The sequence below is a fragment of the Protopterus annectens genome, chromosome 5.part0 (genome assembly GCF_019279795.1).
Source record: "Protopterus annectens isolate FY-2018-M chromosome 5.part0, PAN1.0, whole genome shotgun sequence".
NCBI classification, from domain to species: Eukaryota; Metazoa; Chordata; order Ceratodontiformes; family Protopteridae; genus Protopterus; species Protopterus annectens.
Window position 1 is genome coordinate 259,729,920 of NC_056735.1, and position 15,926 is coordinate 259,745,845.

Sequence of the window (15,926 nt, forward strand, 5' to 3'; positions counted from 1 at the left end):
ACTCTCACCATGTGAGTTCTGTCCATGAGCCAGTTGGCAACCCATCTGTGACGTAGGGGTTTATGTTCAGGCTGGTGAGTTTATCTATAATACCAGAATGGGGAATGGTGTCGAAGGCCTTTGTAAGGGCTAGGTAGGCTGTGTGTACCACCTTTCCCTCATCTATAGCTTTGGTAACTGTCTCAAAGAAGTCTACCAGGTTTAGGAGGCATGATTTGCCCTTAACAAAGCCGAATTGGGTAGGGTACAGTGTTTGGAGGTTCCCAATGTCTCTGTTAATGAGTTCCATGATGATGCACTCCATAGCCTTGCAGACCAAGCTAGTCAGGCTTATAGGACGATAGTTCCTGTGGTCTGTTGTGGCTCCACCTTTGTGGAGCGGAATAACTGTTGCTGTGCACCACTCTATGGGTTTCGGCTTTTTCCCGGTTAGGTGTCACCACAGCGGATCACCTTGTCTGCTCATGATTGGCAGTGGAGTTTTGCGGTGTCGAGTTGCCAGCCTGGCACCCAACCTTCCACAGAAGGCACACACACACACACACACACACACACACACACACACACACACACACACACACACACACACACACACACGCAGTCATGCCTAGGGCCAATTTAGAGTGTCCAACTGATCTACAGCATGTCTTTGGGATGTGGGAGGAAACCGGAGCACCCGGAGGAAACCCACGCGACCACAGGGAGGACATGCAGACTTTGCATAGAAGGCACCCCAGCCAAGGATCAAACCGGTGAACCTCTTGCTGTGGGGTGACAACGCTAACCACTGCACCACCATGGCTCCCCCACAAACCTATGAACCTATATTTACAAGTTCACATTTACAAAAATTATAGGATATATAACAACATTTGTGATGTATAGTCTAAACGACATTATATAAATTATTCAGTTCCTGCCTTCTCTTAAACCTCATTCCTCCTCCAGTACATTTTTCTGCATGTATTGTTCCCACAGTTTCCATTTAATTCTATGTAATATATTCCTACTCTTTTCTAAGCATCACACTTCTTATTCTTTTATCTTTTCTACAATGTTCATTGCTTCAAGTATAATTGGTTTGGATTTTGATTTCCATTTTATAGTAATTGCTTTTTGGCAGCCACCAGAATTAAACTTAACAAGGCCTTAATGTGTCTAGGCAATTCAGATCCTGTATCCCAGTTAAAAAAAAAAATAATTCCTTAGTTACACACATTTGCTCACCTAGTATTTCTGATGGAGTACTCTGTAGGGAATTTTTAGTCTGCCAACTCATTACACTCCCAAAACATGTGTTCCTAGGTACATCTGTCTTCTGAATCACACCTGCAACATTTGCTGAGGAAAACCTGAGGAAAAATTCTTTGGAGTCTGCTTGGAGTATAAAAGTATCTATGCAAACACTTCCAGGCAAAAAATCTAAATCTTCTAATTTTGTTACATATTTGGGAGTCATACATATTTCCTCCCACCATTTCTTTGTGAATTGCATATCTAATCTCTCTTCCTAATCTTTTCCAACCTCTTCTCATTGATTCATATTGTTATCATGTAATAATTTATATGCCCTACTAATTATTCTTTTTTTAACAGCAGCTTCTGTTCTAGATTCAGTTAAAAACCAGTGAAGATCTTTCATTTAGGATACCCCTGTCCCTTTCTCTTTGTCTATAATCTGATATCAATCCTTGATATAGAAAGCAATTACTAGCCTGCATTCCAAATGTCTTTTTGACCTTTTCCCATTCTATTACCTTCCCTTCTCTAATTATTTGTTCACAGTACCTAACTTCCTTTGCCAGCTTCTTCCTGTAAATTCCAGCCCTTTGTCTGTTCTCTGTATTCCTAATTGCAGTCATTCCTATTGGCAGAATATCCTTTCTCCATTCCCATGTTGGCTCCGTTCTTAATATACTTTCTACTACTTTATGAAAATAATATTCTGTATGACTGTTGTTATTCTCCTTAGGGGTCTGCATCCAAAATCCCTTTCTTTCCTTATTTCTTTAATTAGCCCCCCGCTTCATCATCATCCCCTTCCACTTTGAATTGTAGCTTTCTGCTTGTGTTATGTATAATTAACTTCCTATGATCCTATGAGCTATGTAGCTCTGAAATACCCCTTCAAATCAGGTAATCCTAAACCTACTTGTTCTGTTGTGTGGATCGACATATCCCACTTGACGCTTGCCCTATTCTATTCCCAAATAAAATTCATCAACTCTTTATTAATTACTAATAATAACTAATCCCTAAAGCTATTTTCTTATTTCTCTGCAAACAGTTTAAACACTCACTGTTTTTGCTGACTGTTTTTCTGATTTTACTGTGCTTTGAGACCTAGTCCAACAGTTCCAGACTATACCTCATCACTTCACTTTTCTCTCAGAATCTTACTGCTAGCATGGAGTTGTGACGGCCGTGCCCTGGCCCAGCAATCAAGGAGCCTCAGTCCTCACCACTAACACCAGGGAGGGCGTTTCATATAAGAGGAAATGATAACAAATACACACAGTAAAGTACAATTTCCCTTAAGTGCACACAGAGATCACAGTCAGTCTGGGGCTGGTTGCTCCCTTGCTCCCCAGGTCCCCAATAAGACTCCTCACTGGCACAGCTGTAAGGTCCAGATCTCAGCCTAGCTGGCAAGCTAACCTCCAGTACCCTCTCTGTCACACCAGTGCTTCGTGTCCTTGCCCAGGTAGCTGACACACCACACTCACTTTGAGATAAGTATTTATACAACTTCACAGACACTCCTGGGAAGGCTGACACAGATTCTCCAGCTGTGCCCCTATACCCAGACTATACAGTAGTAATTTCTGCCATCACCAGCTAATACTTATCAGCTACCCAAAGGCCCTTAAAAGGGTGTCCAATTATTACTGTGCAATATTATTATCCAATTGATAATGTGACTAATCAGTCTAAGGCTTATTAGAGTGGCCTTGTACAATAAACTCTGTAAATATGCAATGTACTCTAGAGCTTACTTATCTCTACACAAACCAGCCACAGGTAAAAGGTTTTAAAATATTTAATAATAAATAATTAGAAACACAAGACAATACTACTACACCACAGTGATATCTAAGAGTTCAGAGACCACACAGAAACTTAAAACAATACAGTAGGAAAGTTCTGATATAACAGAAAGACATTTAGTCTAACTTTCTTCTAAGTTCCTAGCTATTACTACAAGAAAACATACTTCTAAGATACTACTTACATAAAGAGAGCATAAGGCAGTGCTGAGAGTAGGATATCAAGATCAAAATGCTTACAGTCTCTCTCTCTCAACAATAGTTTTTAAAATCACTAACACATTTCTGCTGGGCCCTCCCACATTACATCATTTTGACACTTAATGTTCCCAGTATACACATTGCATCATTTTGACACTTAGTCTGGTGTTCTCAGGCCAAAAGGCTACATTATTTAATAATTTAACACCTGCTCAGGAAACTACAACAATAAAAGTCATTTCACATGTACACTCTAGTAATTATTCCTTAAGCTAAGACAATATTAAGAATGTGTTCATTTAGCCTCTTCGGCACCACTATGTAGATTAAAAGGGTATACAAGACATAATTTTAACTTCAAAAAAACAGATGAAATGCTTGGCTTAGTTTTCCTTACAGCAGATGGCAATGTTGCTACAATCTTGAAGTTCACATTTTACAGTGTTTTCTTTCATTTAAGAACACAAGGCTGTATTTTACATTTATATTTACAAATTATAGAATTATGTATCAACTTCTGTTTGACTAGGCTGGCAGCCTTCGCCCATCTTCCCCCAGTCTTCACAGTATTATTTTTCTATTTCCTGCTCTACTCCCATCATGCACTGTGCCACTAAAATCTCTTCTCTGGCATTTTGCGCATTCTCTTTCCCTTTCCTCCTTGCTGTCCCAACAGCGTTTTGGGTCCATTTTATGGTGAAGTGCATACTCTATTCCAGTCACATTTGTGCATAAAGGTTTCCTAAGCTTTGTTATGAGGTAATGTTTCAACAGCTTCTTGTACTTAAATGTTAACATATTAATATTCCTCTACAATTTCCTGCTTTGCTGTCTTTTCCTACTTCATGTTTTTAACATTTTTTTTACTAATCTTCTACCTTTCCTATCCTACCTGTTTTTCCTCTTTCTTCCTCAGGCTCCTTTCTGTAGTGAATCTAGTACTTTTCTTACCCGCATTACCTTTTCTTTCATCCTACACTTTTTGTAATACATTCCTGTCTTTCTGTAACCGTTTCTACTCTTTACGTGTCACATTGTTACCTTAGTTCTAATCTATGTGATATTCCTTTTCTAGGAGGTAACTGTCACTTGTACCATCTGTACAAAACATCCCACAACCCAGACCGAACCTGAGAATCACCTGTATTCCAGCCAAACATTACCTCTAGTGCATATCTCTGGTGCTTTTTGTATGTTACACTCCTGTAATTAACTGTAAATCAATTTGTAATTTAACTGTGTTTTTTATGCACACCACCAAAGACCCAACCCCCCCCCCCACTTTATAACTATACATTCACTTAGTTTTTAGTCTTACTCTTCTCCGCTGATATTGCACTCAGTTTATGCTCCTTTTCCTCCTGGCATATTACCATCCAATGCCCCCCTCCCTCCTCCACCCTTCTCCTTATTATATTTGTTTTGATGTTTCTCCACCGCTCTACTCCTCACTTTAGTCTTTCTCTTGTTCCCCCTACTATTACACCCAACTTTTTCCCTCTCCACTCGCAGTCACTCTGTCACCCCCCCCCTACTTTTTTTTTTTGCTCTGGTGTAAAGATTTATTTTAATGCTTACATACCTCTAATTTTAATCCCTGTCTGCCCTTCCTACACTCATTCACCCCTGCTACATTTTACTCTCTTGTTTCTGTAACTCTGAAGGCAACACCTGTACTGTTTCCCTCCTCTGTAATCCAAGTCTAGTGTTTAGGTATGTTTTACTCTATTTCCCCTCTTTAACCAGATTTCTATTACTTTAAGTAATATTTTTCTTTCTGTCCATACTGAATGCCCCCCACTTGGCTTCTACTATTTCCTGACTCCCTAAAGCTATTTTCTTTTTCCTGTGCAAACAGTTTAAACATTCAGTGTTTTTGCTGATTGTTTTTCTGATTTTACAGTGCTCCAAGACCTGATGTCCAAATCTATAGAGAGCTCCACAACCTAACTATAAAAAAGGTAACCCTCGATAAACAAAATTTCTTTCACAAGCCACTCAACAACCCCCACACCAACCCCCAAAAGTTCTGGCACTGTTAACAAGCTGTGACATCCTGTTAGCCCATCTCCACCCAACCCCTGCCCATATAGCTCTACCTCTGATACTGCTACCTTCCTTAATACCTTTTTCATAGATACTATCTGCAACCTTACCAAGAATGATAGTATCACCCATTCCTCATCCTCCACCCCTACTCCATCTTTCACCTTCTCTCATAAACCCATCCCCATGGACTATATTAAATTCCTTCTTAGTAAACTTAAAACATACTCTCCATCATTCGACAATCTACCCCCACAATTCTTAAAAATAGCTGCCAAGCTTATTGCTTTCCCCAGCTCCATTTTAGTAAACTGACCCATTAAAGAAACCTGTAAACTAGAGAAAGCGCACAAACAACAACAAATTCAAAAAACCAAGTGCTGCAGGAGTCAAAGTAATATGCCAAACAAAGCATATGTAAAGAGATTTAATGAAGCGCTTTTCATTTGCACTATATGCAAACTTCTTCAGAAAAAGTGTTAAAATTCAAAAACATATATAAATAGATTCAGGTTTAGCTAATTAACCAATCCAATTAAAACAAACCAACTACTCCACCTTCTTAAAGACACAATAAAAACTAAATATTTAACTATATATTTAACATATGTTCCTAAGCAGAATTTTGACTTAGTGAAAACAATAATAGATGTAAAAATTTTTTCTAGGAAGTTAAACTTTAACTTAATGATGGGGGGGTAATATAGATGAAGCACATGTTGACCAATTTAGAATTTCTAGCACGTATAACCCTCCTTTGCACCCACTTGTGCAAGTATTTGAACAAATGTGTGAGTTGGACATTAGGCAAAGATTTAAGCATGGCTACAGCTGTTACATTAATGACCGTATTAGTAAAATTGAGCATGAATATCTTGATTAAATTAAATCACATGACATTCACATTTGTAAACCTGATAAAGAGGGAGGCCTCGTAGTTTTTGATAACATAGACTACTATGAACGTATGGTGAGTTTATTGGATAACTCTTCATATGTATTGAGCTCATGATCAGAAGTGAATAGAGCATATAACATAATTAAAAACATCATAGAGGACATGTTTATAGAGGGCAGGGTGGAACAAAATGTTTTCAACTACATGTCCACTATATATCCTAGGTATCCTTACTTGTTCGGTATACCGAAGATTCATAAGGATGTGACCAACCCTCCTATGAGACCACTGGTGGACGGGCGTGGTTCTCCTACTTATTCTTGCGCTAAAGTAGTTGACTCAATTTTGCAAAAATTCCTGACATATGAACACCAAATATGCAAAGATTCATGGTCATTTCTTGAGAAGATAGACAGTTTAGAATTTAATTTTTTTTGTCTTTCGGCTTTTCCCGGTTAGGGGTCACCACAGTGGAACTCCGGTCCGCTAATGATTGGCAGTTGATTTTTACATGCTGAGTTGCCGGCCCTAATGCACAACCTTCAATGAAGGTACGCCCATTCACGCATGTCTCCACAGAAGGCGCTCTAGCTAAGAATCAAACGGGACAACATCTTGCTGTGAGGCGACAACGCTACCGCAGTACCACCACCGCAGATATAGTTTAGATTTAATACTGACCACAATTTCCTTACAGTAGATGTGAAGGATTTGTATATGTGCATACCCCATGATATAGGGATTGAATGGGTGAGCCTAGTGCTAAAGAAAAATGGGACCACTAACAGAGAGATAGCATTGGTTATTGAATTATTGGAGTTAATACTTTACAACAACCTTTTCATGCTCACTGACAACTTTTATTTGCAAAAAGTTGGTGTCGCCATGGGCTCTCCCTGTGGGGCAAGTATAGCCAATTTAGTAATGGCCCATTTGGAATCTGAGTATGTGTTTAAAAATCATATCCTTATGAACCACATAGTTTTTTACACACGTTATTTGGATGATATTTTCATCCTACTTAACGGTGGCAATTTTTGCGGTTTACCTCTACATACAGTATGGAAACAATTGCTTATCTCGACATTTGGCTATCTAAGAACAGTGAATTGAATAGCTTTGTGGCAAGTATTCATAGGAAAAACACATACTCAAACTCCTTTTTGTACTTTTCAAGTTGCCACCCATATTACCAGAAGCGGTCAGTCATTAAGGGCCAGCTAGTTAGAGCGGCACGTATTGTGAGTCAGGAAGTGGATTTTTGCGATGAGTGTCAATTGTTGAAAAGTATGTTTGTTCATCGAGGGTACCCTACAACTTTGTTAGAGGACTTGATAGGTGAAGTCAAGTATAAAAGACTGAATGGTATGTATAAACCTATTTTGGGTATTAAATTTATGCAGACAGAACAGGTGACCAACTCTGAAGTTACAACACCTGTTAATGTGATCACATTCCTGTCACATTAGGTAACCCAGGACCAAGGTTTATCATTACATACAACATGCATAGCTACATTTGTATAGATATCATTTGGAAGAATTGGGGTCTGTTCAAAAGTAACCCCAGTATTTTTAACAAAATGAGTGACAATCCTAGTGTCACATTTAGGAGGGGTAAAAATTTGAAGTCACTCCTTGAACAACAATGACACATTTATCCGAAAACAGTAGGGATGTACAAATGTCAAAGTTGTAACTTTTGTAGGTATACAGTAGAGACTAATAGGTTTACTGTGCAGGGTATTCAATATAAGTTAAAATGTAGATCTAATTGTAACTCAAAAATGGTTGTTTATTTAGCTATGTGCCAAAGATGTCCTGCTTTTTATGTAGGTAAAACGGAGCGGAGGCTCCGAGAAAGAATGTACGAGCACCAATATGCCATCAGTAAGAAAAAGCAGGACAATGCACTTGCTAAACACATTATTAGTTACACTGAGCATAGCTTCAAATTTTTTGTTATTGACCAAATTCACCATGATATAAGGGGAGCCCCCTCACCTTTACAGTTGGAGGAATTAGAACTAAAATGGCAGATCAGACTCAATGCTTATAATTTTCCAGGCTTGAATGAATCATGTTCATTAAGTAGCATTTTGAAACTTGAGAAGCTTAAAGAGGTGATGCTGACTTGATATTCATAGCAGCATTACTAAATAATGGCAAGTATATTTAAACACTGTTGGTTATATGTGAATTTTTAGTTTACTTTATCGATCTTTCTGTATTATACACATATTTGCTCTATTGGTGTTCATAACGTGTAGCCAGATTTTTAACATTTTACTTAATTTTGTATGTCGTAACAGTTAAATATTTAGTTTTTATTGTGTCTTTAAGAAGGTAGAGTAGTTGGTTTGTTTTAATTGGATTGGTTAATTAGCTAAACCTGAATCTATTTATATGTGTTTTTTAATGTTAACACTTTTTCTGAAGAAGTTTGCATATAGTGCAAACGAAAAGCGCTTCATTAAATCTCTTTACATAAGCTTTGTTTGGTTTATTACTTTGACTCCTGCAGCACTTGTTTTTTTTTTGAATTTGCCATTAAAGAAACCACCATGCCTAACACCTGGAAAAAAATTCTACATCATTCCCCTATATAAAGGAGGTAACTCAACCAACCCCTCTAATTTTAGACCAGTTGTCATCTTATCTCCCTTGTCAAAAATTCTAGAAAAATGCATTCACAAACAGCTTCTTGATTACCTTCTGCAAGAAAATCTCACATTCACACCGCATGGTTTTTACCCAAAACACAGGACTGCTACTGCTCTGACATTCTTCTTAAAAACTATTGCAAATTCTCATGACAACAATAAGTTAGTCTCCTGCATGTCTCTTGACCTCTCTAAAGCCTTTGATACTGTTTCCCATAGACTTCTTCTATCCAAACTAACTTCACTTAACTTCACTAGCTCTGTGCTATCCTGGTTTTCCAGCTACCTCTCCAATAGATTCCAGGCAGTGAAATGATAATCTAATATCTCTCCGTTCCTACCTACCCCAAGGTTCCATCCTGGGACCCCTACTTTTTAATATCTTTATCAATGACCTCTACTCTTTTTGTCTACTCTCTACCACTATTCAGTATGCTGAACTCTACTGTCATTTCTCACTCAGGCAACATCCCTCATCTTCAAACTCTCACCCAAGAGTCCTTTCACTCAGTCGAAAGATGGCTCCCTTCCAACCATCTGATACTTAACCCAAAGAAAACCAAATTACTCTACAACTCTCCAGCACCACAAATCTACCTTTATTGTCTCCTCCCTGAAGAACACACTCATCTCTACTGAACCTCACACTAAACTATTACGTGTTCTCATTGATGATCAACTTAAGTTTGATCTCCATATTCAACATTGCATTAAAAAGACACACTAAAAGCTGGGTTTGCTATACAGACATAAAAAATGTCTCTCAAATGCTTCAAGACTCTCTCTAGCACAAGCTTTTCTACTTTCCACATGACTCTATGCAGCCCCTATACTCACAAATCTTCAATCCAACCTTTTGTCTAAACTAGAACTTGCCTATAATAAAATTGCAAGAATTGCCTCCAACCTACCTTATCCTACCCGCCATTGCATTGCTGTAAAATGACTACAGCGGCTGGAATTTCATCACCAACTTCTACTACCCCAGCTTCTCATGGCACACTCTATCTTACATGAGCCCTCCTCCCGTCCCACTCTCTCTACTCTAATCTAACCTTACACCCCTAACTGTGCTTCCATAGCTCTCAACAGCATCTACTGCATGTCTATAATCCCAACAAAAATATTGGTAAACTCCTCCACTGCTACTCTGTAGCAAATGCCTAGAATAAGTTTCCTTTAAGTGTCAGATCTATCACCAACCCTAAGTCCTTTAAAATAATGCTAAAAGAAAGCCTCTGTAAATGTTGGTCCTGCCCATGCAATGACCCTGATTAACTTTCTCTTCCTACACAATTGCATCTCTCTATGAGTGGATTTAATATAACTTCCCTCTTCTACAACTTTGTATTCTGTTTCTCTCACCTTCCTCTGTTGCTTCCTTAGACTTTTACTGTCTTCTATTGCTACCTAAGTTTCCTGAACTTTCTGTCTCTTCACTTGCCTTTCACACAAGGCTTCAATTTCTCCTGTATATATTACAGCCCTTAAGGTCCTACTGTTCCTGTTGCTTTATCCATCATGTGACCTCTATTGTTATGTTTTTCTTTTTCTCTCCTATAACCGACTGCCCTCTATTATGATATATATATTGTACAATACTTATAATGTTTGTTATTTGCTTGCTGCCTCCATTATTTTTGTACCTTGCACTATGTATCCATAGTATTATTTCTACTTACTCTATTACTAATTTTTGCCATGGTAATTACTCTTTGTATTTCTTGTATTATTTGTATTATTTTGGAACTTTTCTTCTCGGGTCTCCGCTGAAAAAGGGCTTTTTGCCCAGTCAGACTAATCTGGTTAACAAATGTCAAATAAATAAATAAAATAAATAAATTACTGACCACAGCTTCTCTAGTTGGTAAAAATATGTCTGACCTGTGTATAAAACTAAAGAGACTAAAACATTTTTACTGTTTATATCTTGCTACACATATCCACAGGCAAGAGCTTCCAATTACTCACTTTTTGTATTAACTTTTGTCATTAGTCTCTTCCCACATATTTTAGCTGCCATAAATAAATCCTTTTTAACCTATATTCCTCAATACTTCATTTTATCATGTCCTCATAAATATGGGTATTGCTGGACCAAATCAATGTGTGGGTACATAGTTTATAGCTATAGACTTTGTTTTATCTTCATTAATTTTATATCCTGAAAAAAACCCGGAACTCTCTCAGAATATTCCACAACACTAAACTATCCTTTATTGGTTCCATCAGGTACAAAATAATATCATCTGCAAATAATGCCAACTTTTTTGGAACATTGTACAAGTTATATCCTTGAAGTTCTGAGTCCCTTATATTCTTTGACAGTAGTTCTAAATGTAATACAAATAACAAAAGGGAAAGAGCACACCCCTGCCTGGTGTCTCTGTTCAGACACAACTTATAAGACAGGAAGCCTTCCACTTTGATATTTTGCCTCCTACCCCTCACATATCTTTCTAATTAACATTATTATTGTATCAGGAAATGCAAATGCTTCCATCGCCATGCTAAAAAATACCAGCTTACTCTGTCAATTGTTTTCTCTGCTGCAAGACCCACCAGTAACAGTGGTACTTTCTTACATTCTGCTTCCTTCTGGATCATCATTGTTCTACTAATGCTGTCAAATGTTTGCCTCCCCTCAACAAAACCACATTGAGCTGTATCTATCAATTTTAGCATTACCTTTGCCATTCTGTTAGCCATTATAGACATAAACACTTTAAAATCATGGTTTAGAAATGAAATTGGCCTATATGAAGCTTGATCAGATGGGTCTTTACAATCTTTGGCTATTACAACCACCACAGCTTTTTTCCAGGATGCTGTTGCCTCCACTCCTTTTAAAATACTGTTAAACAAAACCTTCCAGATTTTTATCACTTTCTTCCCCCTCCCCCCTAATTTCCAAACTTCCTCCAGAAGGCTATCTGTTCCTGGAGACTTTCCTGTGTATTGGTTATACATCATAATTTCTATCTCATCTCCTCCTATCTTAACTTATAGTTGTTGAACCTCATCTACCTCCAACCTTGGCATATTTAAGTCTTCCATAAATATTTCCATTTGTGCTTTTTCTTGATTTCCCCATGTCTCTGCTTTTTACAGATTTCCATAAAACTTCTCTAATACCCCTACAGGATCTCTGGTTATTTTTCTTGTTACAGTCTTCCTAAGTTTGGCAATAGCCCGTTCTACTTTCTGTTGCCTAAGTCAAAGTTCTCAACTAAATGGATATGTTCCTGTGAAATATAATTTCTATCAAGTCTAGCCCAGTTTTTTTACCTTGGGGAATAATATGTAAATTCTCTGTGACTGAATTCACGTGTTTCACACCAAATATTTTCATAAATTTATTCAGAACTCTACCCTCTTTGTTATATTTTCCTTTCTAGGCCCCCAGATACTTCTTTGTTGCAAATCAAATTCCAATCCCCATCTATAAGTAATATTCCCTGCTGAAAGCTGATTATTTCACCCAAAATTTCTTTAAGCTCCAAAATAGCAGTTTTAGATGGACTATAAATATATGCCAGTGTAATCCTCATCCCTTGCCGGTAGACCCTTACTACTACAAATCTGCCATAATTATCTTTTTTTTTTCTTTCACTACTGGAGCTTCACTAGCAATTCATATAAGTGCTTGTCTTTTCCTTTGGGCCAGATATTCTACAGAATATCCATCCGGAAATCCTTTCTATATCAAATTCATATGCTCATTTCTTTCAAAATGTCCCTCATGTAGCATTGTTATTTGCACTATGCATTTCTTAATATAATTAAGTATTCTTTCCTTTTTGTCTATACCTGTGAGACCATTCACATTCCAAGATAATATGAAAAGAGTTGCCATTATGGTAAAAAGTCATTATTCCTACCTATTATATATGGCAGTTTTTAAATGTCTAATTCCAGCTTTTGTGATGCATGCACCCATTAATGTTTCGCAGGTTAATCCTTTATACATTTTATTCTTATCAACATTGGAACCTATGTCACATTTTGCAAGACTTTATATTTTAATAAAAATTAAAACCCTCAAACAAAAAAAAACCCCGTAGAACACCCCCAGAATATATTAACTTAATACAAATTTACATAATTATGTACATCTTCAAATAATAAAGTCTAACCCTCCAAACAGACTGCTGCTAACTCAGGCTCTGTTTAACTTTAAATTGAGGTTATCCATGCTACAATGCATGTTATTGCATGTATTCTAATTACACTAATTGATGTCTGTTCTTTTTTTTATTTTTATTATCCCAACCCAGATGTGAAAACTACTTGCATACTTTCAGAAATCATTAACTTTTAGCCATGGAGAAACCAGTGTTCTCTTTTTTTACTGCCCTATTATTAGCTTGCCTCCATGGAAAAGTAAGAGAGAAAAAAGATAAATTCAGTCTTCTGTTGCAGTCTGAAAGACAAGCTGAAATATTTATTGCTAAAATAAAACTTTTCATTATATTCGGTGTTCTCATATTTACTTGTTTCCACTTAAAATTTGCTATTAGACTAAGCCAAGGGTCTTAATCCAGACATTAACCTATGCAGAAGTCAGAGACTCGATGCACTATGTTTTGAGAATTCTTTGAATAGTACTCTGGCTCTAGAGAATGTGGCACATTCTCACAAGTCATAGTATGAAAAGTTTAACTGAGCAATTTAACATTATTCCAGGCTTTCAAAGTGGAGCATGGAGCATAGCAGACTTCGGGACTTGTAAACATACACAACTTTTGGTACTGTTGACTTGGCTGAATAAGGACCTCTTAGATCAATTAATGCATTTTAAACACTAGTTTGCATTAGAGCTGAGATCATTAGGGGCCCTGCACCAAACTTTACATGTGCTCTGGGTCTGACACAGTTCATGAATGTAATAGATTTACATCTCTGTGTGACATAAATATCATATTAGAGGGACTCTAACAGATGATGCTGTCTCCAGAGAGAAAAGGTACAGTACCAGAAAACAACATCTCACTGATGAAGTACACAGGGAAAATAGCTACATTCCTTCTGTTTTTATGACACATAACAAGTGACTAAAATGAGTAATTTTGCACCTTGTACTCTGCCTCCATCTCTCTAAAATAAACATGTTCTTCGTGACACTGACCTGAAATTGAAAGCCTAGCATCTCTATCGGCTACACAGCAGATCATGTGTTAATGGCCCACTGATGTTAGTTATTACTACAGCAGTTGCACCATCCCTTTATTTTAACAGGATGTCCAATGATTCAGTGTTTCACCAACCCCATTGTCAGTTTGCCAGCAGGGTACACATTAATGGTAACCTCAGTATAGTCCCGTGCAGTATGTTAACTGGTCTGCCACTAACAGGACCACATTTTTGCAATACCTCTAGTATCATGCCTACTTTTCCATGATTACTATATGTCATTAGTTGGCCCTTTTGTATTGCTGAACTGCATGAGACCAGCTGTGGCCAAACTAAATTCTATCTGTGTCTCAAAAATTATTATTATTATTATTTTGTATAAAAATGCTTATTCCCTGGGTAATATTGACCTCAGAAGTGATTATATTAAAGCAGCAGTGGATATGTGGGGTACAGCCTCCTGCATGAAGGACATAATAAAACACTACTTTTTGACGAATGTTAAATGTCTGTCATCATCTTCTTTGATTGCAGTTTAGTAGATTTTTAATGGAATGTTCATTATTTTGGAAGACCTATGGAAAGTTTTTCTTCTGGCTGTAATTAAAAGTCTAAGAAGAAACAGGTTTTGTTGCAAGGTTTTTCTCCAATATTTATATATACATAGGGAACTGTCAAACAAAACTAAGATTCTGAGTTAATTTCATATGTCTTTGTTCAGGATGGGCTGTATACATAGAATAGTTTATCTCATATCTGCTTTTGAAGTAGTGCAGTATACTGCTTAATGTAAAATGTATATTTTTCAGGTACCAAATCAATGCTCATACTGAACTTGCCGTGCGCTATAATGATATCTCTCCTTTAGAAAACCACCACTGTGCTGTTGCTTTTCAAATTTTAGAGCAGCCTGACTGCAACATTTTTTCCAGTTTTGATCCTGATTCATTCAAGCAGATACGACAGGTAAGCTACAGTCTTATAATGTGTATTCATTTTGGTGTGTGTGTGTGTGTGTGTGTGTGTGTGTGTGTGTGTGTGTGTGTGTGTGTGTGTGTGTGTGTGTGGCTTGACTAAACATATGTTACTTTATCATTGCTAAAGTTGTAGAATTGTTGCAGTCCGTGAACTTGCCATGTCTGATGGTGTACTATCTGCTTTGATCTCAGTGATGTGTATCCTTAAAAAAGTAAAGCATTCATTTGGACATCTATTCAGTCACTAGAACATCTCTTACACACAGCATCCTTGCACTTTGTTTCATGCTAGTTTATGAAGCTGAGTCCTTTTTTATGTGTGTGTGTGACAGCTTATTGTTAGTACATATCAACAGTAATACATTTTCACTGAGGTTACATTTTAGTTTGTCAGAGTTAACACTCTGTAAATATTATTTTCTTTTGAATTAATAGATAGTTATCCTAAAGGAATGATCCCTTTTTAATCTGGTACCAAAAGCCAAGTTCACTGCTAGCATGAATATAGTCCTACATTATCAGAACTATGTCCTTCCAAAAGACTGCCTTCTTCAAGACAGCAATATTAGAAATCATAAATGATGTACTGTAAGATTTAACATTTTATCTCACCTTCTGGTATACTTGAAAATGACTATCTCTTCTTTCAGAGAGCTGTCTGTCTTCCCCCTACTGTGTGTGTTACCAACATACTTAATTCACTTAAGCACAAAACTACACCTTCAGATTGCTGCCCTGCTTTAGGATTGTTACTGCTGTTCAGTCTACCTTCTATTGCCTCTAGTCCAGCACTAGTTTTACAGTGACCACCCAGTAATGGTACAAGTTACCATACTTGATAGTACTATGTAGAATATCCTCTCAAAAGTAAGTAAATAAAAGAATACTGAATGTAATGAAAAGTTTTTTTCTCAAGAAAATAAATGTTCACAGTTCAACATGGAAAGCTTGTGGATGAAGGC

At 37.2% G+C, this 15,926-nt stretch overlaps 1 protein-coding gene across 3 annotated transcripts in view; it reads left to right on the top strand.

The window, feature by feature from the left end:
- The window catches only part of PDE9A (phosphodiesterase 9A), an 851,735-nt gene that overhangs the window by 572,653 nt on the left and 263,156 nt on the right, over window positions 1-15,926 (top strand). For all 3 annotated transcript variants that reach the window (XM_044072227.1, XM_044072229.1, XM_044072228.1), the window contains one exon: window positions 14,797-14,953. In XM_044072227.1, the coding sequence (XP_043928162.1) occupies window positions 14,797-14,953 (157 nt within the window). The remainder of the gene's footprint in view (window positions 1-14,796; window positions 14,954-15,926) is intronic.